Below are 27631 nucleotides of genomic sequence, written 5' to 3'. Positions count from 1 at the left end.
GTGGGTAGTGGGTAATAGCTGAGTCTGTAGGCTAGTGGTTAGTGGGTAATAGCTGAGTCTGTAGGCAATAGCTGAGACTGTAGAGGCTAGAGGATAGTGGGTAACAGCTGAGACTGTAGAGGCTAGAGGATAGTGGGTAATAGCTGAGGCTTTAGAGGCTAGTGGATAGTGGGTAATAGCTGAGGCTGTAGAGCCTAGTGGATAGTGGGAAATATGTAAGACTGTAGAGACCAGTGGGTAGTGGGTAATAGCTGAGTCTGTAGAGGCTAGTGGATAGTGGGTAATAGCTGAGGCTGTAGAGGCTAGTGGATAGTGGGTAATAGCTGAGCCTGTAGAGGCTAGTGGATAGTGGGTAGTGGGTAATAGCTGAGGCTTTAGAGGCTAGTGGATAATAGCTGAGGCTGTAGAGGCTAGACGATAGTGGGTAGTGGGTAATAGCTGAGTCTATATGGCTGGGCTAGGGAGGGGGCGGGCTGAGGGCTGGGATAGTGGGTAATAGCTGAGCCGGGCTGTGGAGGGAGCGGCCTGAGGGCTGGGATAGTGGGCTGAGGCGAGGGCCGTGGGGGGAGCGGCTGAGGGGGGGGGGGCGGCGGGCTGTGGAGGGGGAGCGGGCTGAGGCCTGGGATAGTGGGTAATAGCTGAGGCTGTAGAGGCTAGTGGATAGTGGGTAGTAGCTGAGTCTGTAGAGGCTAGTGGGTAGTGGGTAATAGCTGAGGCTGTAGAGGGCAGTGGGTAGTGGGTAATAGCTGAGCCTGTAGAGGCTAGTGGATAGTGGGTAATAGCTGAGGCTGTAGAGGCTAGTGGATAGTGGGTAGTGGGTAATAGCTGAGCCTGTAGAGACCAGTGGATAGTGGGTAATAGCTGAGGCTGTAGAGGCTAGTGGATAGTGGGTAATAGCTGAGACTGTAGAGACCAGTGGATAGTGGGTAATAGCTGAGCCTGTAGAGGTTAGTCGGTAGTGGGTAATAGCTGAGACTGTAGAGTCCAGTGGATAGTGGATAGTGGGTAATAGCTGAGCCTGTAGAGGCTGGTGGGTAGTCTGGAATAGCTGAGGCTGTAGAGCCTAGTGGATAGTGGGTAGTGGATAATAGCTGAGGCTGTAGAGGCTAGTGGATAGTGGGTAATAGCTGAGGCTGTAGAGGCTAGTGGATAGTGGGTAATCGCTGAGACTGTAGAGACCAGTGGGTAATGAATAGCTAAGACTGTAGAGGCTAGTGGATAGTGTGTAGTGGGTAATAGCTGAGTCTGTAGAGGCCAGTGGGTAATGCATAGTGGGTAATGAATAGTAAGCCTGTAGAGGCCAGTGGGTAGTGGGTAATGCGTAGTGGGTAGTGCGTAGTGGGTAATGAATAGTGAGGCTGTAGAGGCCAGTGGGTAATGCATAGTGGGTAATGAATAGTAAGCCTGTAGAGGCCAGTGGGTAGTGGGTAATGAATAGTGGGTAAATGCGTAGTGGGTAATGAATAGTGATTCTGTAGAGGCCAGTGGGTAGAGTCCAGTGTGTAATGAATAGTAAGACTGTAGAGGACAGTGGGTAGTGGGTAATGAATAGTGGGTAATGCGTAGTGGGTAATGAATAGTGAGGCTGTAGAGACCAGTGCGTAGTGGGTAATGAATAGTAAGACTGTAGAGACCAGTGCATAGTGGGTAATGAATAGTAAGCCTGTAGAGGCCAGTGGGTAGTGGGTAATGCGTAGTGGGTAGTGCGTAGTGGGTAATGAATAGTAAGACTGTAGAGCCTAGTGGGTAATGAATAGTAAGACTTTAGAGACCAGTGGGTAGTGGGTAATGAATAGTGGGTAAATGCGTAGTGGGTAATGAATAGTGAGGCTGTAGAGGCCAGTGCGTAGTGGGTAATGAATAGTAAGACTGTAGAGACCAGTGCATAGTGGGTAATGAATATTAAGACTGTAGAGACCAGTGCGTAGTGGGTAATGAATAGTAAGACTGTAGAGACCAGTGCGTAGTTGGTAATGAATAGTAAGACTGTAGAGGCTAGTGGGTAATGAATAGTAAGACTGTAGAGTCCAGTGGGTAATGCGTAGTGGGTAGTGGGTAGTGCGTAGTGGGTAGTGTATAGTGGGTAATGAATAGTAAGACTGTAGAGACCAGTGGGTAATGCGTAGTTGGTAGTGCGTAGTGGGTAGTGCGTAGTGGGTAATGAATAGTGAGACTGTAGATGCTAGTGGGTAATGAATAGAAAGACTGTAGAGACCAGTGGTTAATGTGTAGTGGATAGTGCATAGTGGGTAATGAATAGTGAGACTGTAGAGACCAGTGGGTAATGCGTAGTGGGTATTGAATAGTGGATAATGCGTAGTGGGTAATCAAATCAAATTTATTTATATAGCCCTTCGTACATCAGCTGATATCTCAAAGTGCTGTACAGAAACCCAGCCTAAAACCCCAAACAGCAAGCAATGCATATGAAAGAAGCACGGTGGCTAGGAAAAAATAAGTAATGAATAGTGGGTCATGAATAGTGGGTAGTACGTAGTGGGTAATGGGTAGGGAAAATGCGTAGTGGGTAATGCAAGTGGGTAATGCGTAGTGGGTAGTGAATAGTGGGTAATGCGTAGTGGGTAATGAATAGTGGGTCATGAATAGTGGGTAGTGCGTAGAGGGTAATACGTAGTGGGTAATGCGTAGTGGGTAGTGAATAGTGGGTCATGCGTAGTGGGTAGTGAATAGTGGGTAATGCGCAGTGGGTAATGCGTAGTGGGTAGTGAATAGTGGGTAATGCGTAGTGGGTAATGAATAGTGGGTAGTGCGTAGTGGGTAATGAATAGTGAGACTGCAGAGACCAGTGCTTAGTGGGTAATGAATAGTGGGCAGTGGGTAGTGCATAGTGGGTAATGTGTAGTGGGTAATGAATAGTGAGACTGTAGTGACCAGTGAGTAATGAATAGTGGGTAATGCGTAGTGGGTAATGAATAGTGGGTAATGCATAGTGGGTAGTGGGCAGTGGGTAATGAATAGTGAGACTGGTCTTTCACTGCAACACATTTGATATTTCCCTTTAATGTTTCATTTCCCACTGCTGTAATGCTGCTGGTACTAATACATGGCTTTGTAGCAGGTCTGCAGAGAGACACAGGGCTGTAAGCTCAGGCATCAGCAACGACGTCCACTACATGTTAAAACCTGTTGGGGATAGGGGGCAGTATTTGCACGGCCGGATAAAAAACGTACCCGATTTAATCTGGTTACTACTCCTGCCCAGTAACTAGAATATGCATATAATTAGTAGATTTGGATAGATAACACTCTAAAGTTTCTAAAACTGTTTGAATGGTGTCTGTGAGTATAACAGAACTCATATGGCAGTCAAAACCCTGAGACAAATCCTAACAGGAAATGGAAATCTGATGTGTGGAATCACTTCAAACCTTTTCCATTAAAACACACAGGGACTTATTAATCATTTAGCACTTCCTAAGGCTTCCACTAGATGTCAACAGTCTTTACAAAGTGGTTTGAGTCTTCTATGGTAGAAACTGACCCAAAGAGAGGCTTGGGAAGTTGGACACAGGGGGAGGGCCATTACTACTATGACGCGGGCGCCCATGGGAACCCTTTTGTTCCGAAAGGTTTAGTAAGACAATGCAATCGTCCGCCTTGAATATTATTGAAGCTCTGGTTGAAAAAGGCCCTAAAGATTTATGTTATATAACGTTTGACATGTTTGAACGAACGTAAATATACTGCTCAAAAAAATAAAGGGAACACTTAAACAACACAATGTAACTCCAAGTCAATCACACTTCTGTGAAATCAAACTGTCCACTTTGGAAGCAACACTGATTGACAATAAATTTCACATGCTGTTGTGCAAATGGAATAGACAACAGGTGGAAATTATAGGCAATTAGCAAGACACCCCCAATAAAGGAGTGGTTCTGCAGGTGGTAACCACAGACCACTTCTCAGTTCCTATGCTTCCTGGCTGATGTTTTGGTCACTTTTGAATGCTGGCGGTGCTTTCACTCTAGTGGTAGCATGAGACGGAGTCTACAACCCACACAAGTGGCTCAGGTAGTGCAGCTCATCCAGGATGGCATATCAATGCGAGCTGTGGCAAGAAGGTTTGCTATGTCTGTCAGCGTAGTGTCCAGAGCATGGAGGCGCTACCAGGAGACAGGCCAGTACATCAGGAGACGTGGAGGAGGCTGTAGGAAGGCAACAACCCAGCAGCAGGACCGCTACCTCCGCCTTTGTGCAAGGAGGAGCAGGAGGAGCACTGCCAGAGCCCTGCAAAAGGACCTCCAGCAGGCCACAAATGTGCATGTGTCTGCTCAAACGGTCAGAAACAGACTCCATGAGGGTGGTATGAGGGCCCGACGTCCACAGGTGGGGGTTGTGCTTACAGCCCAACACCGTGCAGGACGTTTGGCATTTGCCAGAGAACACCAAGATTGGCAAATTCGCCACTGGCGCCCTGTGCTCTTCACAGATGAAAGCAGGTTCACACTGAGCATGTGACATACGTGACTGAGTCTGGAGACGCCGTGGAGAACGTTCTGCTGCCTGCAACATCCTCCAGCATGACCGGTTTGGCGGTGGGTCAGTCATGGTGTGGGGTGGCATTTCTTTAGGGGGCCGCACAGCCCTCCATGTGCTCGCCAGAGGTAGCCTGACTGCCATTAGGTACCGAGATTAGATCCTCAGACCCCTTGTGAGACCATATGCTAGTGCGGTTGGCCTGGGTTCCTCCTAATGCAAGACAATGCTAGACCTCATGTGGCTGGAGTGTGTCAGCAGTTCCTGCAAGAGGAAGGCATTGATGCTATGGACTGGCCCGCCCGTTCCCCAGACCTGAATCCAATTGAGCACATCTGGGACATCATGTCTCGCTCCATCCACCAACGCCACGTTGCACCACAGACTGTCCAGGAGTTGGCGGATGCTTTAGTCCAGGTCTGGGAGGAGATCCCTCAGGAGCACATCCGCCACATCATCAGGAGCATGCCCAGGTATTGTAGGGAGGTCATACAGGCACGTGGAGGCCACACACACTACTGAGCGTCATTCTGACTTGTTTTAAGGACATTACATCAAAGTTGGATCAGCCTGTGGGTTGATAAATGGGTTGATAAATTGGATTTCCATTGATTATTTTTGTGTGATTTTGTTGTCACCACATTCAACTATGTAAAGAAAAAAGTATTTAATAAGCTTATTTCTTTCATTCAGATCTAGGATGTGTTGTTTAAGTGTTCCCTTTTTTTTTGAGCAGTGTATATATTTTTTGCACATTCGTGAAGACACTCAATTAGTATTTGGTAGCATTGCCTATAAATTGTTTAACTTGGGTGAAACGTTTCGGGTAGCCTTCCACAAGCTTCCCACAATAAATTGGGTGAATTTTGGCCCATTCCTCCTGACAGAGGTGGTGTAACTGAGTCAGGTTTGTAGGCCTCCTTTGCTCGCACATGCTTTTTCAGTTCTGCCCACAAATTTTCTATAGGATTGAGGTCTGGGCTTTGTGATGGCCACTCCAATACCTTGACTTTGTTGTCCTTAAGCCATTTGTCACAACTTTGGAAGAAACGCTACACACTAGCCTCTACAGGCTCAGCTATTACCCACTACAGAACTGAAAAAGCATGTGCGAGCAAAGGAGGCCTACAAACCTGACTCAGTTACACCACCTCTGTCAGGAGGAATGGGCCAAAATTCACCCAACTTATTGTGGGAAGCTTGTGGAAGGCTACCCGAAACGTTTCACCCAAGTTAAAGAAATTTGTGGAGTGATTGAAAAATGAGTTTTAATGACTCCAACCTAAGTGTATGTAAACTTCAACTGTATGTGTATGGAACACTATCCCTAATAGATCTCTGACCTTTGGGTTCTGCTCTCAGTGATTTGATGGTGCAGATCAGCTGTTAATCCCTTAAGCCTCCAGTAACGTTTCTGAGCCTGGCTACAGGGTAGAGGCTAGAGGCTAGTGGATAATAGCTGAGGCTGTAGAGGCTAGTGGGTAATAGCTGAGGGGGTTAAAGTCTAGTGGGTAGTGGGTAATAGCTGAGACTGTAGAGGCTTGAGTCTAATGGGTAGTGGGTAATAGCTGAGACTGTAGAGGCTAGAGACTAGTGGGTAATAGCTGAGTCTGTAGAGGCTAGTGGATAGTGGATAGTGGGTAATAGCTGAGAGTGTAGAGGCTGGTGGATAGTGGGTAATAGCTGAGAATGTAGAGGCAAGAGGCTAGTGGGTAGTGGGTAATAGCTGAGGCTGTAGAGGCTAGTGAGTAGTGGGTAATAGCTGAGCCTGTAGAGGCTAGTGGGTAGTGGGTAATAGCTGAGGCTGTAAAGGCTAGTGGATAGTGGGTAATAGCTGAGACTCATTAAGACCAAGCTCCCGTGCAGCAGCTCTATTTCCTTTTCCAACAGCCAGATCAATCGCCTTCAACTTGAAAGCTGCATCATATGCATTTCTCCGTGTCTTTGCCATGATGAGGGTGACAAAATGACTACCGTAATCAGAATGATGGGAAGTTTGAGAGCGCTCGATTTAATCTAAACAGTAAAGAAAAAATTTGTTTACCTTAACCCGTTCGGCAATTGAATTGGTCTAATGAAAGCTTCATGCCGCCAAAAAACTGAGCACGTCACAGAATGTGTTTTTTGGAGAAAAAAAAATTTGAAAGCGGGAAAAATCCATATATTAGCCGCGTCATTGTTTAAGCCGCGAGGTTCAAAGCCTGGGAAAAATATTGCGGTTTATAGTCCGGAATTTACGGTAACTACTGTCGTGTCTTTGGGGTACCATTAAACTGAAGACATGTTTATCAATTAACTCCCTGTAATTATTATCACGCGATTAAACTGATTACTCGTTTAATTGTAATTAACTAGGAGATCGGGGCACCAAGGAAAATATTCAGATTACAAAGTTATAATTTTCCTAATATAACTTTCCTACATTATAACATTATATATTATATTCTATTATAGTATAGGCCGATTATTTTCTGGTTTAAATGGTGTATTTTACCTCGCGTCCAGTCTCAATCCAAACGTCGTAAATTGTATCTGCACGAACCCAGCCTTTACTAAGAGTCATCCATACATCAATTGTCTTAAAATCATTTATTTACTAAACTAAGTAATTCACAGAAAGTATACAAACAGTAATTATCATCACAAAGAATTGGTAGATTAATGTGCCCTAGTGGCTAACAGGCATGGCTGGTGTCTTGTTGAACAATGGGTCATAAAGGGCAGCTGAGAAGACCCTACAGAGTTCATTAATATTAACAATTGATATGCTAATCCTTTGCACATGAACGCTCACTCATTCGAGAACAATTGCAATCAATATATATTTACGCTCAGTGTGTCGTCGGGATCCTTGTTGGAGCGTCGTTCTGTTGGAGAGTTCTCTCATCTCTCTCTCTCTCGGTTAGAATGGATCTTTCAAAGCGACATTCATTAATGTCGTCATAGAATGGATGTTTCGTTGGTCTTCGCGTTCAATGATATCATTTCTAGCTGCAGACTATTAATTAATATCAAAGACTTGTTCTTATTCTGTCGGTATCAATAGTCTAAAAGTTAACCACGTGGTATAGTTCACTTTCAGTAGAGTACTTGGATGGTCAAACCTATTGGCCAACTCGCAATGGAGTGGAGGCCGGGTCTGTTAGAAATGTAAATCAGGGTGGGTTTTATAGTGACCATAGAACAGGCTTGTCAAATTACGCCTGGTCCTGTCTGTGTCCCTGGGGGCGTGCCGATGACTGAGTTAAGCTTGGTACAGAAATACAATTCTATCACATTAACATCAGAACATAGCATCTCAATATATTACAAATAGCTTTATCCTTATTAATACATTTTATACAACCATGTGGATGCAAGTCTCATCGCTGAGGCTATTATATAAACCGTTTTATGGTAATATGGCTATATTGTCTCTTCTGAGTATCACAAAATTGTACCAAGTGGACCAGTTCGTAGCTGGATTCTTCACCAATCTTCCATACCTTCTCCAGAACACAAATGTCACTCGGTTCCCCTCAATTCTGTGAGTTGGAAGAATTTCCTGTGTCTCTCTATGGGACATGTGGCCAGAGACTCTTCTCTGGAATTTTACCACTCCTTCACACAGGGACTGGGTTGGGGAAGGTAGGTTGGGGGATGGTGCAAGGGGGGAGGGGGTCAACTGTCCTCCCTGTACTCAAAGAGGCCAACGTCATGACACTACCTTAACCTGTTGGGGATAGGGGGCAGTATTGACACGGCTGGATAAAAAAACGTACCCGATTTAATCTGGTTACTACTCCTGCCCAGTAACTAGAATATGCATATAATTATTGGCTTTGGATAGAAAACACTCCAAAGTTTCTAAAACTGTTTGAATGGTGTCTGTGAGTATAACAGAACTCCTATGGCAGGCCAAAACCTGAGAAGATTTCAAGCAGGAAGTGGCCTGTCTGAGAAGTAGTGTTTCATCTTGGCTCTTTTTATTGAAGACTCAGGATCTGTGCAATGACGTGACACTTCCTACGTCTTCCATAGGGTCTCAGAGCCCGGGAAAACGTTGAACGATATCGAGGCAGGCTCTGGCTGAAACACTTTATCGCTTTTGGCAAGTGGCCACTCAGAGTACTATGGGCTTAGGCGCGTGCCCGCTTCGACCGAATGCTTTGTTTTCCTTTGTCTGTTTATCTAAACGCAGATTCCCGGTCGGAATATTATCGCTTTTTTTATGAGAAAAATGGCATAAAAATGTATTTTAAACAGCGGTTGACATGCTTCGAAGTACGGTAATGGAATATTTAGAATTCTTTTGTCACGAATTGCGCCATGCTCGTCACCCTTATTTAGCCTTTAGGATAGTGTCTAGAACGCACGAACAAAACGCCGCTGTTTGGCTATAACGATGGATTATTTTGGACCAAACCAACATTTGTTATTGAAGTAGAAGTCCTGGGAGTGCATTCTGACGAAGACAACAAAGGTAAGAACATTTTTATTATAGTAAATCTGACTTTGATGAGTGCTAAACCTGCTGGGTGTCTAAATAGCTAGCCCTGTGATGCCGGGCTATCTACTGAGAATATTGCAAAATGTGCTTTCACCGAAAAGCTATTTTAAAATCGGACTTATTGAGTGCATAGAGGAGTTCTGTATCTATAATTCTTAAAATAATTGTTATGCTTTTTGTTAACATTTATCATGAGTAAATTCACCAGCACTGTTCGGTGGGAATGCTAGTCACATGCTAGTCACATGCTAATGTAAAAAGCTGGTTTTTGATATAAATATGAACTTGATTGAACAAAACATGCATGTATTGTATAACATAATGTCCTAGGGTTGTCATCTGATGAAGATCATCAAAGGTTAGTGCTACATTTAGCTGTGGTTTGGGTTTATGTAACATTATATGCTAGCTTAAAAAATGGGTGTCTGATTTTTTTCTGGCTCGGTACTCTGCTGACATAATCTAATGTTTTGCTTTCGTTGTAAAGCCTTTTTGAAATCGGACAGTGTGGTTAGATTAACGAGACTCTTATCTTTAAAATGGTGTAAAATAGTCATATTTTTGAAAAATTGAAGTAATAGCATATCTAAGGATTTGAATAACGCGCCACAGGATTCAACTGGCTGTTGAGTAGCCCATAGAGGTTAATAATTTTGGACCTCAGGAAGATTAGCTGCTGCCTTGGCAGGAACTAATGGGGATCCATAATAAACCCCTGGAAGAGTAGCTGCTGCCTTGGCAGGAACTAATGGGGATCCATAATAAACCCCAGGAAGAGTAGCTGCTGCCTTGGCAGGAACTAATGGGGATCCATAATAAACCCCAGGAAGAGTAGCTGCTGCCTTGGCAGGAACTAATGGGGATCCATAATAAACCCCAGGAAGAGTAGCTGCTGTCTTGGCAGGAACTAATGGGGATCCATAATAAATCCCAGGAAGAGTATCTACTGCCTTGGCAGGAACTAACGGGGATCCATTATAAACCCCAGGAAGAGTAGCTACTGCCTTGGCAGGAACTAATGGGGATCCATAATAAACCCCAGGAAGAGTAGCTGCTGCCTTGGCAGGAACTTACGGGGATCCATAATAAACCCCAGGAAGAGTAGCTGCTGCCTTGGCAGGAACTTACGGGGATCCATAATAAACCCCAGGAAGAGTAGCTGCTGCCTTGGCAGGAACTAATGGAGTTCCATAATAAACCCCAGGAAGAGTAGCTGTTGCATTGGCAGGAACTAATGGGGATCCATTATAAACCCCAGGAAGAGTAGCTGCTGCCTTGGCTGGAACTAATGGGGATCCATAATAAACCCCAGGAAGAGTAGCTGCTGCCTTGGCAGGAACTAATGGGGATCCATAATAAACCCCAGGAAGAGTAGCTGCTGCCTTGGCAGGAACTAACGGGGATTAATAATAAACCCCAGGAAGAGTAGCTGCTGCCTTGGCAGGAACTAACGGGGATTCGTAATAAACCCTCAGGAAGAGTAGCTGCTGCCTTGGCAGGAACTAACGGGGATTCATAATAAACCCCAGGAAGAGTAGCTGCTGCCTTGGCAGGAACTAACGGGGATCCATTATAAACCCCAGGAAGAGTAGCTACTGCCTTGGCAGGAACTAATGGGGATCCATAATAAACCCCAGGAAGAGTAGCTGCTGCCTTGGCAGGAACTTACGGGGATCCATAATAAACCCCAGGAAGAGTAGCTGCTGCCTTGGCAGGAACTAATGGAGTTCCATAATAAACCCCAGGAAGAGTAGCTGTTGCATTGGCAGGAACTAATGGGGATCCATTATAAACCCCAGGAAGAGTAGCTGCTGCCTTGGCTGGAACTAATGGGGATCCATAATAAACCCCAGGAAGAGTAGCTGCTGCCTTGGCAGGAACTAATGGGGATCCATAATAAACCCCAGGAAGAGTAGCTGCTGCCTTGGCAGGAACTAACGGGGATTCATAATAAACCCCAGGAAGAGTAGCTGCTGCCTTGGCAGGAACTAACGGGGATTCGTAATAAACCCTCAGGAAGAGTAGCTGCTGCCTTGGCAGGAACTAATGGGGATCCATAATAAACCCCAGGAAGAGTAGCTGCTGCCTTGGCAGGAACTAACGGGGATTCATAATAAACCCCAGGAAGAGTAGCTGCTGCCTTGGCAGGAACTAACGAGGATCCATAATAAACCCCAGGAAGAGTAACTGCTGCCTTGGCAGGAACTAATGGGGATCCGTAATAAACCCCAGGAAGAGTAGCTGCTGCCTTGGCAGGAACTAATGGGGATCCGTAAAAAAAACCCAGGAAGAGTAGCTGCTGCCTTAGCAGGTACTAACTGGGATCCATAATAAACCCCAGGAAGAGTAACTGCTGCCTTGGCAGGAACTAATGGGGATGCATAATTAACCCCAGGAAGAGTAGCTGCTGCCTTGGCAGGAACTTACGGGGATCCATAATAAACCCCAGGAAGAGTAGCTGCTGCCTTGGCAGGAACTAATGGAGTTCCATAATAAACCCCAGGAAGAGTAGCTGTTGCATTGGCAGGAACTAATGGGGATCCATTATAAACCCCAGGAAGAGTAGCTGCTGCCTTGGCAGGAACTAACGGGGATCCATTATAAACCCCAGGAAGAGTAGCTACTGCCTTGGCAGGAACTAATGGGGATCCATAATAAACCCCAGGAAGAGTAGCTGCTGCCTTGGCAGGAACTTACGGGGATCCATAATAAACCCCAGGAAGAGTAGCTGCTGCCTTGGCAGGAACTAATGGAGTTCCATAATAAACCCCAGGAAGAGTAGCTGTTGCATTGGCAGGAACTAATGGGGATCCATTATAAACCCCAGGAAGAGTAGCTGCTGCCTTGGCTGGAACTAATGGGGATCCATAATAAACCCCAGGAAGAGTAGCTGCTGCCTTGGCAGGAACTAACGGGGATTCATAATAAACCCCAGGAAGAGTAGCTGCTGCCTTGGCAGGAACTAACGGGGATTCGTAATAAACCCTCAGGAAGAGTAGCTGCTGCCTTGGCAGGAACTAATGGGGATCCATAATAAACCCCAGGAAGAGTAGCTGCTGCCTTGGCAGGAACTAACGGGGATTCATAATAAACCCCAGGAAGAGTAGCTGCTGCCTTGGCAGGAACTAACGAGGATCCATAATAAACCCCAGGAAGAGTAACTGCTGCCTTGGCAGGAACTAATGGGGATCCGTAATAAACCCCAGGAAGAGTAGCTGCTGCCTTGGCAGGAACTAATGGGGATCCGTAAAAAAACCCAGGAAGAGTAGCTGCTGCCTTAGCAGGTACTAACTGGGATCCATAATAAACCCCAGGAAGAGTAACTGCTGCCTTGGCAGGAACTAATGGGGATCCATAATTAACCCCAGGAAGAGTAGCTGCTGCTTTGGCAGGAACTAATTGGGATCCATAATAAATACAAAATACAAATAAGGCTTACTTTAGGGTTAGAGGACAGAATGTAGCTTCCAGCAGGGTAGCATACACTATATCATGGTTTACTACATCCTGCTTTCTGCCTCAGTCCATGTCCCCATGAAACGGATTTGTCTGTCCTTGTGTTTCAGGATGTCCCCACTAAATTGTTTGTCTATCCCTGTGTATCAGGATGTCCCCACTAAGCTGGTTGTCTGTCTCTGTGTTTCAGGATGTCCCCACTAAACTGTTTGTCTATCCCTGTGTTTCAGGATGTCCCCACTAAGCTGGTTGTCTGTCTGTGTTTCAGGATGTCTCCACTAAACTGGTTGTCTGTCTCTGTTTCAGGATGTCCCCACTAAACTGGTTGTCTGTCTCTGTGTATCAGGATGTCCCCACTAAGCTGGTTGTCTGTCTGTGTTTCAGGATGTCTCCACTAAACTGGTGGTCTGTCCCTGTGTTTCATGATGTCTCCACTAAACTGGTTGTCTGTCTGTGTTTCAGGATGTCCCCACTAAGCTGGTTGTCTCTCCTTGTGTTTTATTATGTCCTCATTAACCTCTCTGGGAAATGTGGGACGCTAGCGTCCCACCCGCGGGACACTCTATTCAACAGCCAGTGAAATAGCAGGGCGGCAAATTCAAAACAACAAAAATCTCATAATTTAAATTTCTCAAACATACAACTATTATACACCATTTTAAAGATGAACTTCTCTTTAATCCAACCACATTGTCCGATTTCAAAAAGGCTTTACGGCGAAAGCATAGCATTAGATTATGTTAGGACAGCGCCGAGACAAGAAAAACCACACAGCCATTTTCCAAGCAAGGAGAGGTGTCACAAAAACCGGAAATACAGCTGAAATTAATCACTAACCTTTGATGATCTTCATCAGATGGCACTCATAGGACTTCATGTTACACAATACATGTATGTTTTGCTCGATAAAGTTCATATTTATATCCAAAAACCCCATTTTACATTGGCGTGTAATGTTTTGCCTCCCAAAACTTCCGGTGAATGAGCACATCAATTTACAGAAATACTCATCATAAACATTGATCAAATATTAAACTGTTATTCAAAGAATTATAGATACACTTCTCCTTAACTTCTTACATCTAGGCGTTCCGCTAGCGAACCCCTAGCCAACAGCCAATGGGATCGCATGGAGCGAAATACAAAAACAACTAAAATACCACAATTCAATTTTCTCAAACATACGACTATTTTACACCATTTGAAAGATAAACCTCTCCTGAATCCAACCACGTTGTCCGATTTCAAAAAGGCTTTACAGCGAAAGCAAAACATTAGATTATGTTAGGATACCACCACAGCAAAAAAACAACAACACAGCCATTTTCCTAGCAAGGACATCCGTCCAAAAGCACAAAAGCAGCTAAAATTATGCACTAACCTTTGACAATCTTCATCAGATGACACTCCTAGGACATTATGTTAGACAATACATGCATTTTTTGTTCCATCAAGTTCATATTTATATCCAAAAAAACCATTTTACAGTGGCGCGTGAAGTTCAGAAAATGTATTCACCCCAAAATTTACGGTGAATGGGCACCATAATTTACAGAAATACTCATCATAAACGTTGACAAAATATATAATTAATTAAAGAAGTATAGATGAACTATTCCTTTATGCAACCGCTTTGTCAGATTTCAAAATAACTTTACGGAGAAAGCACATTGTTCAATATTCTGAGTACTGAGCCCCAAGCTATTCAGTTAGTCGTCCAGCCACGGCATCCACAAAACGCTGAAATATGTTAAAAATATTATCTTAACTTTGCTGATCTTCGGCTGAATGCACTCGGAAGGTCTCCCACTTCCACAAAAAATGTTAATTTGTTCGATAAAGTCCATAATTTATGTCGAAATAAATCCGTTTTGATCACCATTCCATCCAGATCACCATTCCAAAATGCATCTATCCACCGTCGGCGAAAAGTTATAAAGTTCCCTCAGCGTTTGTAGAAACATGTCAAACCATGTTCACAATCAATCTTTAGGGTGTTTTTAACCTCTCTGGGCTAGGCGGGACAAATTCGTCCCACCTACGTAACAGCCACTTGAAGCCTGTGGCGCGATTTTCAAAACCTTAAAAATCCTATTACTTCAATTTCTCAAACATATGACTATTTTACAGCTATTTAAAGACAAGACTCTCGATAATCTAACCACACTGTCCAATTTCAAAAAGGCTTTACAACGAAAGCAAAACATTAGATTATGTCAGCAGAGTACCAAGCCAGAAATAATCAGACACCCATTTTTCAAGCTAGCATATAATGTCACAAAAACCCAGAAGACAGCTAAATGCAGCACTAACCTTTGATGATCTTCATCAGATGACAACCCTAGGACATTATGTTATACAATACATGCATGTTTTGTTCAATCAAGTTCATATTTATATCAAAAACCAGCTTTTTACATTAGCATGTGACGTTCAGAACTAGCATACCCCCCGCAAACTTCCGGGGAATTCGGTAACATTTTACTAAATTACTCACGATAAACGTTCACAAAAAGCATAACAATTATTTTAAGAATTATAGATACAGACCTCCTCTATGCACTCGATATGTCCGATTTTAAAATAGCTTTTTGGTGAAAGCACATTTTGCAATATTCTAAGTACATAGCCCAGGCATCACGGGCTAGCTATTTAGACACCCGGCAAGTTTAGCACTCACCATAATCATATTTACTATTATAAAAGTTTGATTACCTTTTGTTGTCTTCGTCAGAATGCACTCCCAGGACTGCTACTTCAATAACAAATGTTGGTTTGGTCCAAAATAATCCATCGTTATATCCGAATAGCGGCGTTTTGTTCGTGCGTTCCAGACACTATCCGAAATGGTAAAGAAGGGTCTCGCGCATGGCGCAATTCGTGACAAAAAAATTCTAAATATTCCATTACCGTACTTCGAAGCATGTCAACCGCTGTTTAAAATCAATTTTTATGCTATTTTTCTCGTAGAAAAGCGATAATATTCCGACCGGGAATCTCCTTTTCGGCAAACAGAGGAAAAAATCACAAAGACGGGGGCGGTCAGGTCACGCGCCTAAACCCAGAGTCCCTTGATCGGCCACTTGAGAAAGGCGATAATGTGTTTCAGCCTGGGGCTGGGATGACGACATTCAGGTTTTTCCCGGGCTCTGAGCGCCTATGGACGACGTAGGAAGTGTCACGTTAGAGCAGAGATCCTTAGTAAAAGATAGAGATGGAAAAGAAGTTCAAGAAATGGTCAGACTGGCCACTTCCTGTAAAGGAATCTCTCAGGTTTTGACCTGCCATTTGAGTTCTGTTATACTCACAGACACCATTCAAACAGTTTTAGAAACTTTAGGGTGTTTTCTATCCATATGTAATAAGTATATGCATATTCTAGTTACTAGGTAGGAGTGGTAACCAGATTAAATCGGGTATGTTTTTTTATCCAGCCGTGTAAATACTGCCCCCTAGCCCTAACAGGTTCACATAGAATTTTGATAATATTCCAACCGGACAATAGCAGATTCATTACAGAAGAAAAATAAAAATGGCTAGCCCTACGTGAGTGCGCACGAGGTAAGTCAATGACACCAGGTCGACCACTTACTGTTCCAGGTATTATTCAATCAAATTGCATTGTAGAAGCCTCAAACAAGGTTCTAATGACTGTTGACATCTAGTGGAAGCCTTAGGAAGTGCAATATGACATCACAGACACTGTAGTTTAGATAGAACATCATTTGAAATGACTACAACCATGTGAGGTCAAACTTCCTGGTTGGATTTTTCTCAGGTTTTTGCCTGACATATGAGTTCTGTAATACTCACAGACATCATTCAAACAGTTTTAGAAACTTCAGAGTGTTTTCTATCCAAATACTAATAATATGCATATCTTACCTTCTGGGCCCAAGTAGCAGGCAGTTTAATTTGGGCACGTCATTCATCTGAATTTCCGAATACTGCCCCCTGTCACTAAAAAGTTAAACTGGTTGTCTGTCCCTGTGTTTCAGGATGTCCCCACTAAGCTGGTGGCGAAGGCGGTGCCACTGCCCATGACAGTGAGAGGCCACTGGTTCCTGAGCCCCAGGACAGATTACACTGTAGCTGTCCAGACCGCCTCCAAGCAGAGTGACGGGAACTATGCTGTCTCTGAATGGAGTGAGATCATTGAATTCTACACTGCAGGTGAGAACAAGGGGAGGAGAGACGGGGTGACAAACAGAGATAGAAAGAGTGATGAAATAGAGGAGAGACGGGGTGACAAACAGAAAAGAAAGAGTGATGAAATAGAGAGAGAAACCGGAGAGAGAGTGCATGAAGATGTAGAAAGAGGTGGAGGGATAATTCGAGAGAGCTGGTGGGGGAGAGAGAGTTTAATTGAGGGAAGAACCGTGTCAATGAGCAGACAGACAGCTGATGGTTTAGAGTTACATAGCAGCAGAGATGTGACAGTGATTTCTTAATGGAGGACTATGAATAGCACCAAAGTCATCGTCATAGAGACAGACGGCTCCAATCCTCCAGGGTCACAACAACCAACTGACAACCAACTGGCAACCAAATGACAACTTCCTCAGGTTTTAATCCCCTGTTGAATAGCTTATCAAAAAGTGCAAGTTTGGTCTGTTTCAAGCAGACCACCATAGTCCCTGTGCCCAAGAACACAAAGGCAACCTGCCTAAATGACTACAGGCCCGTAGCACTCACGTCCGTAGCCATAAAGTGCTTTGAAAGGCTGGTAATGACTCACATCAACACCATTATCCCAGAAACCCAAGACCCACTCCATTTTGCATACCGCCCAAACAGATCCACAGCTGATGCGATCTCTATTGCACTCCACACTGCCCTTTCCCACCTGGACAAAAGGAACACCTATGTGAGAATGCTATTCATTGACTATAGCTCAGCGTTCAACACCATAGTGCCCTCAAAGCTTATCACTAAGCTAAGGACCCTGGGACTAAACACCTCCCTCTGCAACTGGATCCTGGACTTCCTGATGGGTCACCCCCAGGTGATAAGGGTAGGTAACAACACATCCGCCACGCTGATCCTCAACACTGGAGATCCCCAGGGGTGCGTGCTCAGTCCCCTCCTGTACTCCCTGTTCACCCACGACTGCATGGCCAGGCACGACTCCAACACCATCATTAAGTTTGCAGACGACACAACAGTGGTAGGCCTAATCACCGACAACGACGAGACAGCCTATAGGGAGGAGGTCAGAGACCTGGCCGGGTGGTGCCAGAATAACAACCTATCCCTCAACGTAACCAAGACTAAGGAGATAATTGTGGACTACAGGAAAAGGAGGACCGAGTACGCCCACATTCTCATCGACGGGGCTGTAGTGGAGCAGGTTGAGAGCTTCAAGTTCCTTGGTGTCCACATCACCAACAAACTAGAATGGTCCAAACACACCAAGACAGTCGTGAAGAGGGCACGACAAAGACTATTCCTCCTCAGGAAACTAAAAAGATTTGGCATTGGTCCTGAGATCCTCAAAAGGTTCTACAGCTGCAACATCGAGAGCATCCTGACTGGTTGCATCACTGCCTGGTACGGCAACTGCTCGGCCTCCGACCACAAGGCACTACTGAGGGTAGTGCGTACGGCCCAGTACATCACTGAGGCAAAGCTTCCTGCCATCCAGGACCTCTACACCAGGCAGTGTCAGAGGAAGGCCCTAAAGATTGTCAAAGACCCCAGCCACCCCAGTCATAGACTGTTCTCTCTGCTTCCGCATGACAAGCGTACCGGAGAGCCAAGTCTTGGACAAAAAGGCTTCTCAACAGTTTTTACCCCCAAGCCATACGACTCCTGAACAGGTAATCAAATGGCTACCCGGACTATTTGCATTATGTGCCCCCCCAACCCCTCTTTTACGCTGCTGCTACTCTCTATTTATCATATATGCATAGCCACTTTAACTGTACATCCATGTACATACTACCTCAATTGGCCCGATCAACCAGTGCTCCCGCACATTGGCTAACTGGGCTATCTGCATTGTGTCTCACCACCCGCCAACCCCTCTTTTACGCTACTGCTACTCTCTGTTCATCATATATGCATAGTCACTTTAACCATATCTACATGTACATACTACCTCAATCAGCCTGACTAACTGGTGTCTGTATGGAGCCTCTCTACTGTATATAGCCCCTCTACTGTATATAGCCTCTCTACTGTATATAGCCTCTCTACTGTATATAGCCTCTCTACTGTATATAGCCTCACTACTGTATATAGCCTCACTACTGTTTTTCACTGTCTTTTTACTGTTGCTTTATTTCTTTACTTATCTATTGTTCACCTAATACCTTTTTGCACTATTGGTTAGAGCCTGTTGTATTCAGTATTTCACTGTAAGGTCTACTACACCTGTTGTATTCAGCATTTCACTGTAAGGTCTACTACACCTGTTGTATTCAGCATTTCACTGTAAGGTCTACTACACCTGTTGTATTCAGCATTTCACTGTAAGGTCTACTACACCTGTTGTATTCAGCATTTCACTGTAAGGTCTACTACACCTGTTGTATTCAGGGCATGTGACAAATAAACTTTGATTTGATTCAAATAACTAGTATTATTATTTATTTTTTCCCAGACTACTCTACTGTGCATTATTATTTTTTCCAAGACTACTCTACTGTGCATTATTATTTTTTCACAGACTACTCTACTGTGCATTATTATTTTTCCCCAGACTACTCTACTGTGCATAATTTTTTTTTTCCAGACTACTCTACTGTGCATTATTATTTTTTCCCAGACTACTCTACTGTGCATTATTATTATTTTCTCCCAGACTACTCTACTGTGCATTATTATTATTTCAGACTACTCTGCTGTGCATCTGGCACAGTTGCTGGAGAAGGCTGAGGGGGTAGCTGGCAGGATGTTGAGCTTCTCAGTGTTTTATCGGAACCAGCAGGAGGACTACTTCAATAAAACGAGGTACGTAAAGCATTATCTCTTACAGCATTATCTCTTACAGCATTATCTCTCATCCTTTAAAAGCTCAACAGCTTTCTATTGGTAATGAGAGAGTAGATGGTAGTACTGAATTGATACTAGTATTGGTAATAGTATTGAATTGATACTAGTATTGGTAATAGTATTGTATTGATACTAGTATTGGTAATAGTATTGTATTCTTAATGGTACTGGTAATAGTATTGTATTGATAATAGTATTGTATTGATAATAGTATTGGTAATAGTATTGTATTCTTAATGGTACTGGTAATAGTATTGGTAATAGTATTGTATTGATAATAGTATAGGTAATAGTAATTTATTCATAATAGGATTGGTAATAGTATTGGTAATAGTATTGTATTTATAATATTATTGGTAATAGTATTGTATTCTTAATAGAATTGGTAATAGTATTGTATTCTTAATAGTGGCCTTCCCTGTGGCTCAGTTGGTAGAGCATGCTGTGTGCAACGCCAGGGTTGTGGGTTCGTTTCCCACGGGAGGGCCAGAACAAAAACAAAAAAAAATGCATAAAATGAAATGTATGCATTCACTACTGTAAGTCGCTCTGGATAAGAGCGTCTGCTAAATGTACTAAAATGTAAAATGTAAAAAAAATAAAAATAGTATTGGTACTAGTATTGTATTGATAATAGTATAGGTAATAGTATTGTATTGATAATAGTATTAATAATAGTATTGGTAATAGTATTGTGTTCTTAATAGTATTGGTACTAGTATTGTATTGATAATAGTATAGGTAATAGTATTGTATTCTTAATAGTAATTGGTAATAGTATTGTGGTCTTAATAGTATTGGTACTAGTATTGTATTGATAATAGTATAGGTAATAGTATTGTATTCTTAATAGAATTGGTACTAGTATTGTATTCATAATAGTGTTGTATTGATAATAGTATAGGTAATAGTACTGTATTCATAATTGTATTGGTAATAGTATTGTATTCTTAATAGTATTGGTAATAGTATTGTATTGATAATAGTTTAGGTAATAGTATTGTATTCGTAATTGTATTGGTACTAGTATTGTATTAATAATAGTTTAGGTAATAGTGTTGCAAGATCGAATCGCTGTTACGGCTGTGTACGGGAGGCGAAGTCAGGTGCAGGAGAGCAGAGTAGATTTAACAGGCGCACTTTTATTCCGGTCAAGGAAGAGGCACAAAATGACATCAAAGTGCCCAAAAGAAAACACGGAACATGTACAAAAGTATAGCGCGTGAACATCGCACATAACAATAAACAATTACACACAAAGACATGATGGGGAACAGAGGACTAAATACATGTAGATTAATTGGGGAATGAAAACCAGGTGTGTATGGAACAAGACAAAACAAATGGACATATGACAAATGGAGCGGCGATGGCTAGAAAGCCGGTGACATCGAACGCCGCTCGAACAAGGAGAGGAGCCGACTTCGGCGGAAGTTGTGACAGTACCCCCCTTTGACGCGCGGCTCCAGCGGCCTCGGGGACAACCCGGAGGGCGAAGCGCAGGGCGATCCGGCCAACGACGGTGAAACTCTCGCAGCAGTTCGGGGTCCAACACATCCGCAACCGGAATCCAGCACCTCCCCCGGACCGTACCCCTCCCACTCCACGAGGTACTTCTTTTTACAGAAGGCGAGAGCCAAATCGGCATATTCTGGGGGGATGCACATGGTGGAGACCTGGTCTGGACTTTCCACCGTAGTAGCACCAACGGAAACCCCTACACACCTCCCCGAGCACTCTCGCGACCACCCCGTGAGAGCCCTCTGTTGCCAGGACATAGTGGGGTTATGATGAGCTAACCAGGGAAGGCCCAGTACCACGGGAAACGCAGGACAGTCAACGAGAAAGAGACTGATTTTCTCCTCGTGACCCCCCTGTGTCTCCATGGCCAGGGAGATGGTGGCTTCCCTGATTAGCCCGGACTCTAATGGTTGACTATCCAGAAGCATGAACCGGGAAAGGTCTACCTACAGGAATAATGGGGATCCCTAAACTAAGGGCTAACGCTCTGTCGATAAAATTCCCAGCTGCGCCTGAATCGACGAGCGCCTTATGCTGGCAATGCCGGGAAAAATCAGGGAAACAAACAGGTATAAACAGGTGGTCAACAGAGGACTCTGGATGAGTGTGGTGCAGACTAACCTGGGGTGACGGCAGAGTGCCCTACCTGTTACCTCGACTCCCAGAGGAACCGACACGGCACCGACCAGCAGTGTGCCCTCTACGGCCACAGATGGTGCGCGTGATGGCTCCTCCTCCAGTCTCCCTACGCGCAGCCCCTCCCAACTCCATGGGTACCGGAGCGGGGGTGCTGGAAGATGGCACCGACAGAGCCCCCTCTGGACATCCGCGGGTGACCAGCGGGTTATCCAACCGGATGGACAAATACACCAGTTGGTCAAAGGAGATGGTGGCATCCCTGCAGGCCAGCTCACGTTGGACGTCCTCGCGCAGGCTGCACCGATATTGGTCGATGAGGGCCCTGTTGCTCCAGCCTGCTCCGGCGGCCAAGGTCCGGAATTGCTGGGCGCACCTTGTCCCCTGCCTCAAATGGAAGAGCCGTTCTCCCGCCTCTCTCCCTTCGGGTGGATGGTTGAAGACGGCCCGGAAGCGACGGGTGAACTCCTCGAAGTGGTCCAACGACGTGTCATCTTCTCCCCACACGGCGTTTGCCCACTCCAGAGCGCTCCCTGAGAGGCATGAGACGAGGGCAGACACTCTCTCCCTTCCCGAGGTAGCTGGGTGCTCATTGGCCAGGTATAGGTCCAGTTGTAACAGGAATCCCTGGCACTGTGTGGCCGTCCCATCATACTCCCTGGGAAGGGAGAGACGTATCCCACTGGAACTGGCTCCAAATGGGACGGGTAGAGGTAACCTCGGTTGCGCTGGTCGAGGCACTGGAGAGACTTCCTGTCTCTCCCAGTGGTCCATAGTCTTGACAACGCGATCCATCATGGGACCAAGATGATGTAACATAGCCGAATGTTCCTGGACGCACTCCTCGACTCCTCTAACCGGGGTACCTGCTCCTGCTGACTCCATCGTTCGGTGTGTAATTCTGTTACGGCTGTGTACGGGAGGCGAAGTCAGGTGCAGGAGAGCAGAGTAGATTTAACAGCCGCACTTTTATTCCGGTCAAGAAAGAGGCACAAAATGACATCAAAGTGCCCAAAAGAAAACACGGAATATGTACAAAAGTATAGCACGTGAACATCGCACATAACAATAAACAATTACACACAAAGACATGATGGGGAACAGAGGACTAAATACATGTAGATTAATTGGGGAATGAGAACCAGGTGTGTATGGAACAAGACAAAACAAATGGACATATGAGAAATGGAAGGGCGAAAAATAAGAAAATAAGAATTTGTTCTTAACTGACTTGCCTAGTTAAATAAAGGTAAAAAATAATTGTATTGATAATAATATTGCTCTCCTGTGATCCAAACATCAGCCAGTAACAGACTAATGTAGCACTGATCTGTTTTTTTATTTATATATAGTATTATCTCAGATAGAAATATCTGATCTGGTTTATTATTTATAGTATTATCACAGTGAAGAGCACTCAGGTCAAAGCCTCTCCTCCTCAGCAGACACTGACAGCTTCTGGTTCTGCATTATGGAACCTCTTACCTCTCTCAGTATCTGTCAAATGATTAAGATTCTCAAAGTGTGATTCTGTTGAGATACATTCTGACATTGTAAAAGTGACCCGTGGTGAGTAACGAGGAAAGGTTTGTGTTCCTAAAAGCTATTTTTGCTTGTCCTTCAAGCAGGATAGGACTAATGGGAAGATGACCTGTTGTAGACTCAGAGTTCTGTTTCCTTGCTGATTGTCTGTCTCTGTGGTTGATTAACGTGGTCTGGTGTGGTGATAAGCCCCTCTTGTGATTCCAGAGAGACACAGGACAACCGGATGCTCCCGGCTGTAAAGGACAACAGTGGCAGCCACGGCTCTCCCATCAGTGGCAAGCTGGAAGGCATCTACTTCAGCTGCAACACGGAGTTCAACACAGGCAAGCCCCCGCAGGACTCCCCCTACGGACGCTACCGCTTCGAGATCCAGGCCGAGGCCCTGTTCAACACCAAGACCAACCTGTACTTCGGGGACTTCTACTGCATGTACACAGCTTACCATTACGTGATTCTGGTGCTGGCCCCAGAGGGCTATCCAGGGGACCTATTCTGTAAGGGCCGCCTCCCGGCGCTGGACATTTCAGACAACCGCTTCCTGACATGCACCCAGGAGGAGGAGGAGGGGCGGCTGGTGTTCCACCACGCCCAGGATGTGATTCTGGAGGTGGACCTGGCCCTAGGCAGCGTGGAGGAGATCCAAGGACACCAGCTCAGTAGCATGTCTACCATCAATGCTAAGAAGGACCCCAGTTGCAAGACCTGCAACATTAGCGTGGGACGCTAACCGGCTAACTGTGGGGGAGGGAGGGGGTGTTACTACGGGGTCCCTGCAGTTCTACGGATAATAATACTTCTCTACCCCTATTGGCTGTGGTGATTCTCTAACCCTATTGGCTGTGGTGATTCTCTACCCCTATTGGCTGTGGTGATTCTCTAACCCTATTGGCTGTGGTGATTCTCTACCCCTATTGGCTGTGGTGATTCTCTACCCCTATTGGCTGTGGTGATTCTCTAACCCTACTGGCTGTGGTGATTCTCTAACCCTACTGGCTGTGGTGATTCTCTACCCCTACTGGCTGTGGTGATTCTCTAATCCTATTTGCTGTGGTGATTCTCTAATCCTACTGGCTGTGGTGATTCTCTAATCCTACTGGCTGTGGTGATTCTCTAACCCTACTGGCTGTGGTGATTTTCTAACCCTACTGGCTGTGGTGATTCTGCAACCATATTGGCTGTGGTGATTCTCTAACCCTACTGGCTGTGGTGATTCTCTAATCCTATTGGCTGTGGTGATTCTAACAGACATCAGTCATATTATACAGGTGCAATGTAATGATATGCCAAAGGTAACAACACCTTGACCAAGCTGCTAGAAACAAGCTGTGGTAACAGCTTCAACAAGGCATAATGAATTAGTATTATGTAACATTGTCTTGTAATGGAATGTGATGATTTCTAGATCATTCTAATGTTATCTTGAAATGGAATGTGATGATTACTGGATCATTCTAATGTTATCTTGTAATGGAATGTGATTACTGGATCATTCTAATGTTATCTTGAAATGGAATGTGATTACTGGATCATTCTAATGTTATTGTCACATTCTGACCAGTAAAGGGGTTATTTGTTATTGTAGTTTGGTCAGGACGTGGCAGGGGGTATTTATTTTATGTGGTTCGGGGTGTGTGTTTATGTAGAGGGGTGTTTGGTTAGTGTTTTCCGGGGTTTTTGGGCTATGTTCTATGTTAGTATATTTCTATGTTCTAGTCGTTTTAGTTCTATGTTTAGTTTATTGATTTGGCCTTCAATTGGAGGCAGCTGCTCCACGTTGCCTCTGATTGAAGGTCCTATATAGAGGGGTGTGTTTCGTTTGGGTTTTGTGGGAAGTTGTGATTGCATAAAAGGGGTTTAGCCTGTAATCCTGTTCGTTCGTACGTTTTCTTGTTTTGTTTTCTTAAGTGTTCAAAATAAATATTTTATGAGCACTCAACCTGCTGCGCTTTGGTCCATTTACTACGACGACCGTTACAGTTATCTTGTAATGGAATGTGATTACTGGATCATTCTAATGTTATCTTGTAATGGAATGTGATTACTGGATCATTCTAATGTTATCTTGTAATGGAATGTGATGATTACTGGATCATTCTAATGTTATCTTGTAATGGAATGTGATTACTGGATCATTCTAATGTTATCTTGTAATGGAATGTGATGATTACTGGATCATTCTAATGGTATCTTGTAATGGAATGTGATGATTACTGGATCATTCTAATGGTATCTTGTAATGGAATGTGATTAATGTTATCTTGTAATGGAATGTGATGATTACTGGATCATTCTGTTATCTTGTAATGGAATGTGATTACTGGATCATTCTAATGTTATCTTGTAATGGAATGTGATTACTGGATCATTCTAATGTTATCTTGAAATGGAATGTGATTTCTGGATGATTCTACGGCAGGGATTCATTCCGATCGCGGGTTATAGGTATTGCGGTTTTTAAAGACAAGTTCCTATGGAGCTGATATATGCAGCGTTTCCAGTGAATGGGATCTCCACGAATGAAGGAACAATGCCTTTAAACCCGCGCTGGGATTGAATCCCAGCCTGAAGCATGGCAGGTTGCAGCATTACACTGATGTCAGTCTGATGTCTGATGGGTTCTGTGTTATATGTATTACCATCATTAACAGAAACCACATTATCCTGTGTTCAACATAATAAACATCACAAAACGAACATAGAAAAATATTTATTTTTACTGTATAAAAAATAAGTGAACCAGACTGAAATCACAGCCAAGGGATAGCTTTAGAAACATTCTAAACTAAATAACTGGTAAGTCAGTAAATGCTAAATGAGCGTGCGGTAAAGCTAACATTCAAACTGGTAAGTCAGTAAATGCTAAATGAGCGTGCGGTAAAGCTAACATTCAAACTGGTAAGTCAGTAAATGCTAAATGAGCGTGCGGTAAAGCTAACATTCAAACTGCTAAGTCAGTAAATGCTAAATGAGTGTGCGGTAAAGCTAACATTCAAACTGCTAAGTCAGTAAATGCTAAATGAGCGTGCGGTAAAGCTAACATTCAAACTGCTAAGTCAGTAAATGCTAAATGAGCGTGCGGGTAAAGCTAACATTCAAACTGCTAAGTCAGTAAATGCTAAATGAGCGTGTGGTAAAGCTAACATTCAAACTGTTTGTGTTATCAGAGGAGATGTGTACAACAGATCCTAACCAGGACGCATGATCGGATAGAAATGAGTCACATTTAACCACAACTGACTGAACCACAACAATTCAACAGTTGATGTTGGTTGACATGCAGAGACACAAAACAAGATTGAATTCTACTGCAATCAGCTGTTCCAATCTGACATGGTTCTGATTGGGGCTTCTTGATGACAGGGCAGGTTTGCACAGAGTTGAATTTTGAGCCATTTGTAGCGGTGTCTCATGCCGTACACTCTTAGAAAAAACAGGTGCTATCTAGAACCTAAAATGGATCTTTAGCTGTCCCCATTGGAGAAACCTTTAAAGAACTATTTTTGGTTCCAGGTAGAACTATTTTGGTTCCAGGTAGAACCCTTTTGGTTCCAGGTATAACTCTTTTGGTTCCAGGTAGAACCCTTTTGGTTCCAGGTAGAACTCTTTTGGTTGCAGGTAGAACCCTTTTGGTTCCAGGTAGAACCCTTTTTAGGTACCATATACAGTAGGACCCTTTCCACAGAGGGTTCCACATGGAACCCAAAAGGGTATGTGTGGAACCAAAAAGGGTTTTCCCTGGAACCAAAAAGGGTTCTCCTATGGGGACAGCTGAAGAACCCCATTGGAACCCTTTTTTCTAAGAGTGTATCCTCAGTATTGAGTTCACATTGCATCACTCCCAGGTGGCATCAAACACAGAGAGTTTCTCACCCACACCTCTGAGTAGACTGAAGCCATGAGACCTGTCAAAAGGAGTCCTCCCCAACTGGCAGATTATAGCGTAGTAAAACTATAGAATGCACTGCTATATTATTATAATAAATAAGGTATTATACACCTGTTAGGCCTTCCCTGTGGCTCAGTTGGTAGAGCATGGTGTTTGCAACGCCAGCATGGTGTGTGCAACGCCAGGGTTGTGGGTTCGATTCCCACGTGGGGCCAGTACAAAAAAAAATGCATGAAATGAAATGTATGCATTCACTACTGTAAGTCGCTCTGGATAAGAGTGTCTGCTAAATGACTAAAATGTAAAATTAGGGACTTTACACATCTCTTCTGATCAAACTGTTTCATGTATCCTACCAGGATGTCGGTATGTTGGGACCCTTAGGGCTTTATCCATGTATCCTACCAGGACGTCGGTATGCTGTAACCCTATTCAGTCTGGAAAGCAGAAGCATTACAGATTCCACCATAGAAATGTAGAAGGTCATTTCTGATTCAAACTCAGTTGACTAAAACAACACCAGCCTCGGTGAGGAATTCAAACTCAGTTGACTAAAACAACACCAGCCTTGGGGAGGAATTCAAACTCAGTTGACTAAAACA

The 27631-nt window shown here is 44.1% G+C and overlaps 1 protein-coding gene across 1 annotated transcript; it reads left to right on the top strand.

The window, feature by feature from the left end:
• Window positions 1–15204: 15204 nt before the first annotated feature.
• On the top strand, window positions 15205–25883 carry LOC106577184 (phytanoyl-CoA hydroxylase-interacting protein-like). The gene is made up of 3 exons (XM_014155009.3): window positions 15205–16618; window positions 19282–19399; window positions 23348–25883. The coding sequence occupies exons 1-3, from the start codon at window positions 16486–16488 to the stop codon at window positions 23868–23870; spliced, it is 774 nt and encodes a 257-aa protein (XP_014010484.1). The 5' UTR covers window positions 15205–16485; the 3' UTR covers window positions 23871–25883.
• Window positions 25884–27631: the final 1748 nt, after the last annotated feature.

This window comes from Salmo salar, chromosome 18 (genome assembly GCF_965601325.2).
Source record: "Salmo salar chromosome 18, fSalSal1, whole genome shotgun sequence".
In the NCBI taxonomy this organism is placed as follows: domain Eukaryota; kingdom Metazoa; phylum Chordata; class Actinopteri; order Salmoniformes; family Salmonidae; genus Salmo; species Salmo salar.
Note: the sequence above shows the minus strand (reverse complement) of the source record. Positions and strands in the feature narration are given on the sequence as shown.

Bases quoted from the DNA above. Each gene is read 5' to 3' on its own strand.
- LOC106577184 (XM_014155009.3), top strand. From the start codon at position 16,486: ATGACAGTGAGAGGCCACTGGTTCCTGAGCCCCAGGACAGATTACACT. The intron at 16,619-19,281 runs GTGAGAACAAGG...TTATTATTTCAG, and splicing joins CATTGAATTCTACACTGCAG to ACTACTCTGCTGTGCATCTG. The intron at 19,400-23,347 runs GTACGTAAAGCA...TTGTGATTCCAG, and splicing joins GACTACTTCAATAAAACGAG to AGAGACACAGGACAACCGGA.